The 5466-nt window shown below is 48.4% G+C and overlaps 1 protein-coding gene across 4 annotated transcripts; it reads right to left on the bottom strand.

Moving 5' to 3' along the window:
- Nucleotides 1-814: 814 nt before the first annotated feature.
- On the bottom strand, nucleotides 815-4657 carry LOC141952239 (phosphoribosyl pyrophosphate synthase-associated protein 1-like). Of its 4 annotated transcripts, XM_074889445.1 has the most exons (5): nucleotides 4265-4657; nucleotides 3721-3791; nucleotides 2863-3009; nucleotides 2091-2202; nucleotides 815-1942 (listed from the first exon to the last, which is right to left on the bottom strand). In XM_074889445.1, coding segments are annotated over exons 1-5 (339 nt in total). In that variant the 5' UTR covers nucleotides 4266-4657; the 3' UTR covers nucleotides 815-1934. The 4 variants fall into 4 exon arrangements, with proteins under 4 accessions (XP_074745546.1, XP_074745543.1, XP_074745544.1 ...); XM_074889442.1 differs by having other exon boundaries at nucleotides 815-2202; nucleotides 4265-4651; XM_074889443.1 differs by having other exon boundaries at nucleotides 815-2202; nucleotides 3721-4030; nucleotides 4265-4650.
- Nucleotides 4658-5466: the final 809 nt, after the last annotated feature.

The following is a 5466-nucleotide window of genomic DNA, read 5'->3' as shown; positions in this document are numbered from 1 at the left end:
GGGTAAGGTTTGAAGCAGTCAGAATAATTCAGGTTGTGGTCCCGAGTACAATGCAGGGGACACCAGCACAACCCTCTGCTCACCGGTGCTGTGGCTTCACCGTTTCCACCCAAATACAGCCCAGTACAAGCAAGCCTGACCGGGGCAAGAACACTCAGCAAGCCCAGACCTTGCTTCTGGCCGGTCTGACAAGGAGTTTGAGGGGAGAAAAGAGCAATACTGCTTATAGTGTAAGCCAGTGTTAAAAATGTGAAGAGTATGATCCGGTACTGGCTCAGAACAAGGGCACACGCAGACACCTGCAAGGGCTTCACACACTTCAGCACAGCACTGTGTTCCTCCCCCCGGCCAAGGAGCCACGCTGTGGTCACAGAGTACAGCTGTGATTTGTTCACAGAGCTTTGAAAACGCAGGAAAACCATCAACAGCCTTAAGACCTCATCCAGCCCCGAGCATCCCTCGTGGGATCAGGCTCGGAGGTTTAATCCATGCTGGATACTGGAGATGACCCAAGAGCTCCGGGCTTTTGCGTACCCCCACCAGCTACGAGACAGGGCGCTATGCTGCAGGACCAACTCCCCCAGGCCAAGGCACGCTTGTTTGCCCAGTGTTCAAGGCTTGTCCTTCTCCCAGAGTCACTGCCTGCCCCTAGGCACCGCGCACGTTTTAGATGCTGGAGTGGAAGAGAAGGATGTAGGCAGAAGTTGAAGGATAAGCAAAACCAAACAACTGCCTGCTAGAGACAGCCCGTTATCAGCAGTGCTCTTTTGAAGCTACTGCCTCCAAGCAGGATTTGTTCCACGCATCAGCAGGCTAGAAAGTGGTATAGATTTTACTGAAGTGTGTTTGTCAGCCTCATCAAGGGGGAAGATCACAGTTTGGGAATTTATCCTTGTATCATCCTGGAGACGAAAGCTTTCACAAGCACCTTGTGCAGCTTTCTCAAGTGCCCCTCCAGCCAAGGATTAGTGTCACTCAAGAAAGGAGCAAGCAGTGAGTCCTACTTCCCCATGGAAGCTCCAAGTGAGCCTGGTTACAGCAACAGCCCCATGGTACAGACAGAGCAGCTGTTCAGGGGGTACAAGGTTCAGGGGAACCACCAAAAATGAAAAATTCTGTGCTTTTTATTGCAGGTTCAGTGTTAGTGTTTTGGAGAGAACAGCTGCATTAGAGGCAGATATTGTTCCAACTCCCCTTCCCCATGAGACTGCCACAATTCATCAGCTCCATGCAACTCCAGAAACGGCGCCTCGTTTTGCAGTGCAGACAAGTTTCAAGTGAGGACTTAGACCCTCATGTGACTTGCCACTGAAGAACAATAATGATCCAAGGCTCGTAAAATGAAAAGGCCAGCGCATTAACTAGCACCCCTTGCCCTGCTGGGAGACACACGTGAGCTTGTTCCCAGCGCCCCGACGCAAGGATGTGAGCAGCCCTGCGAATGGGTTGCCCTAAGCTGCCCTCTCTGGATGTTCGCTAACTTAGTTTTGATGAAAGTCCTTGCTATGCTGTGCAGGAGATGAGAGGCCACTCGGTTGGCAAGGAGCTGCTCTGCTGATCAGCTCTGCCAGCAGCGAGCAGTCCTGCCCAGCTGCCTGAATAAAGCACTGCCTTCTGCGCTCTCTCAGGCGAGTCACAGGCAGAAACAGAAACCCAAAGGCTGTCTCCTCTTGCTGCCCACTTGCAGTCTCTATTCCCTTCTCATAAGCTGACAGCTACTTCTTTTTGCTTTTCGTTCCCCCCCTATAGGGCAAGAGATAACACACTAAAAAAAAAAAAAAAAGGAACTTAAAAAAATTCAACACCACCTCATTTCTCCATCTCTCTCAAGATGTAATCCTCCCCATTGCCAGTGGCCTCTTCTATTCACCTGTAAAGTGCTGGTCAGGTTGATGCTTTCTATTAGATCTCATGGCTCAAGACTCTGAAAACCTTCACGCTCCTACAAGAATAAACAGTTGTGTTATGCCTATAATTTATGGTATTGCCGTTTCATGCATATTTCCTTCTCTTGTGGAAGCCAGGACGGGGGCAGCACCAGGTCTAGTCATCGACAGTGATGTTGCGGAAGAGATAGGCCATGGACTCGCCATTGTGGATTCGTCGGACGGCTTCAGAGAGAATCAAACTGATATCCACAGTCTTTATCTTGGGGCACTGCAGCTTCTGCACCTCGTGAGGAACTGTGTTGGTTACTACCACCTATGGAGTGCCAAAAAGAAAAGACAGTTAGTTGTGCTGCTGATACGCTCGCTCTCACCAACAGCTACCCTAGATCAACTCCACGAGTGGTGTGTACCTGCTGTTTCACAGTTCAGGGGGAGAAATCCTTGTATGTTAGGAAAAAAAGATGAAAATAAATGGTCTCCCCCACATGACAGTCAATCTGTTGAGGGGCCCGGCGTAACCAGCACTCTACAACAGCCACCTCCACACAGGCTGACGGGTGCATTTAGAGCGCAGGATCTGACATGTTTGCTACTAAGGGCGAGGTCTGAAATCTTAAGGTACCCAACAGCCCGTCATCAGCTGGGGCAGAGGGTCAGGTAGAAGGTCTGTGCAGTGAGAAAGCGATCACATGCACCCAGCTGTAGGAAGAGAAGTGTCCAAGCAGGGATGGCTAATATCTGTGCATTAAGGAGAAAACATACACAGATCTGATCTGAACACGTAATCATCACACACGTTTTTTTTTTTTTTTCTTCAGTGAAGAACCAGCTAACTGAAAGCATCTGATGAAACCAGTCATTTCAGAGATGAGCTACGTGGCAGGGGAAGAACATCAGTTTGTGGGTTTTGGTGCCTTAAATCAACCCAGTTACCAGAGCCAGCCCTCCCCCCCAGCCCAGAAAGCAGACGCACCTCATCGATGGAGGATTCCTCTGTGAGACGGGGGGCATCTGCTGACAGGAGCCCGTGAGTAGCCATCACAAAAATCTTGTAGGCTCCACGCTCTTTCAGGATCTCTGCAGCAGCTACAAAGCTTTCCACATCATCGATGATGTCATCCTGAGAAGAGACAGAAATAACACCAAAACCAGAAGTTTACCATGCCTGCAGGGCAGGAGTGGATCTGCAAGGTACTGCAGCTTTGGCCACAAACATAGCCAAAAAGAATATAATCCCTGGCTACTTCAGCTGCTGTTGAGATTCAAGCACAGCCACGTGCACAACTTAAATCTGTGGACACCGTTTCCCTAATTTACAGACCCTTTTGCTAGTGTGCAGAACAAACATTGTGTCTTGGAAACAAACTAGTCCCTGCACATGCTCACAGGCAAACAGAGCTTATCTTCAGCAAGGTATTTTTTTTCACAGCGATAGTAGCTGCATGTTGATTAGTTACACTGCAGCATGGCACAGCATGTAAGAAAAGCTCAGCGAGCTTTTTTTATGGTTGGTTGGTTTGTTTGGTTTTTTTTTTTTAAATACTTCAGGAGATTTCTCTGCATGTCCTGGATTTGCTGAGTATTTGTACACATCTGATATTTGTAGATTCAAGGGAGCAAGGAGATTTCAGAGCTTAAAGCACTGAAATACGAAGGGTTTTCAGCAGAAAGCTGAAATAACCAAAGCCACCAGCAAAACTGGAGAAAACAGTGGTAACAATCCTGTTCCCACCCCTACACCAGCAGTCCCTCCTACCCTCTGGGATAAAGCAGCTCAAGAAAAGATGCTGGGAGGAAGCCACCCCCCCGCTCCTCTCCATCACACCCATACCACAATGATGGCAATTCTTCCTCCAACGTCTCCAACCACAGTTATTGGCGGTTTCTCCTTGGCCATCATCACTAAAGAAGAAAAATAAAAGCCCAGGTCAGTTAGCCTTGAGTCAAACCGCAACAGCTCCACCACACAAGAGGCCCTTAACTGTGTCTTACTGGTGCACAGATACAGGCACGTGCTTTACATTATCCTGACACCCACCTCAGTGGGGAACCACTCGTTTAACCATTGTTTTCCTCCTTAAATGAATAGCACTGCTGCGTAAAGATGAAACTCTCAGTTTCTGTGGGCACCTCGTACTGACCTCAGAGACAGTAAGCAAATCCAAATAGTTCACAGATCCCTGTGCAAGGAGAGCTACAAAGCAGCACCTAGTTTATGGGAAACGTCAGTGACTTTCTTTGTGCTCCAGAACAGGACTTGGAATTAAAAAAAAAAGGGTATTTCATGACTGGGCACAACAAAGGGACTTGTCTGAGCAACACCTCTCAAAGGGCACATGCTTTACCAGGTGCAATTTTTCACCTGCTGGACTCACTAATTCATCTGAAGGATTTGTGACTCGCACTGCAGCTTGCTTGCTTTCTCTCGTATCACCAAACACACAAGGCTCTTTCAGAGGGCATAAGCACCTTAATAATATCTGCTCAGGCAAAGAAAGCTTAAGGAAATTTGCAGGAGCAAATTTGCTGGTGTTTTTTTTTTTAAGTGGATTAATGGAAAGAGCAGGACAAAGTTCAGTTCAAACTCAGTTCTACAAGCTCAGTGCAATCAGCAGTTTGAAGCAAAAGGATGCATGGATGAGCTGTGCTATCCGACACACAGTGAAGAGATGTACTGGGAAATAAGGTTCCACTCCCTCCTGACTCTACTTTTGCACTGACATGGTTCATGGAAAAACTACATGTGTAGCAGGCTTTGTCCTTTATCCTGAAAAACTTCCAGCAGCACTATAAAAAATAACAGAGAGATGAACTAGGATGCACTGAGAGTGTCCAGACGTAACACAGTCTTCAGACTTGCACCGAACAGCAACCAGCCTCTGATACGGGCCAGGGACTTGCTGTCCATAAGCCAAACCTCTCGCCTGCCAGAGGTGCTGGTTTATACAGGGAATGCGGTACAAAACCTCCAGCACGGACAGGACACGGTGATGGGCACGCACGTGTCATTAGGTGATAATCTGGGCTGATCTAACCGCTGAAGCAAAGAGGAACATCCAGCATTTTGTAACACTTACCTGGCCCACCTGCACCCCCCAGATTTTATGCTCTCTACGGGGAGTGCAGCAAAGTGTCCTACCAACGCACTTTGTGCCTCTCCTCTTTGTAAGCTCAGGTCTTGCCAGGATTCTAGCCACAGAGGCTTCTCAAGCGCCAAGTTTTGGACACCCTGGCTAGCAAGACTTCTCCCCTTTAAGATAACCTACTTCAATATCCTACTTGAGCAGCACGAGAACACAAGCCCTCGCCTGTCTGAATATTGATTTCTGCCCTCCTGGGTCAGAGAAGTCCTACACGAAACTCCCCATCCCGCACAGCAGGCTGATCCAGTAGCATTCCCACAGCTCAGTGACTGGGAATGCCTGGAGCGCAAGCACAGCTGGGTGAGTGAGTCAGGCTGAGGGGTGGGATGGAAGCAATTATAAGGACCACTGTAGGGAATGGCACTCGGAAGATCTCGCGATGTACGGAAAGAGTAGTTACAACCTCCCCTCCTTTCCTTTGTTACTAAATAAGG

This window comes from Strix uralensis, chromosome 19, assembly GCF_047716275.1.
Source record: "Strix uralensis isolate ZFMK-TIS-50842 chromosome 19, bStrUra1, whole genome shotgun sequence".
Lineage (NCBI taxonomy): Eukaryota > Metazoa > Chordata > Aves > Strigiformes > Strigidae > Strix > Strix uralensis.
This window is presented reverse-complemented; position numbering and strand designations above follow the sequence as displayed.

Coding starts and splice junctions, on each gene's coding strand:
- LOC141952239 (XM_074889442.1), bottom strand. Junction 3,010..3,720: donor GAAGAATTGCCATCATTGTG/GTATGGGTGTGA, acceptor GTCTCTTCTCAG/GATGACATCATCGATGATGT. Junction 2,203..2,862: donor AGGAATCCTCCATCGATGAG/GTGCGTCTGCTT, acceptor GGCACTCCATAG/GTGGTAGTAACCAACACAGT.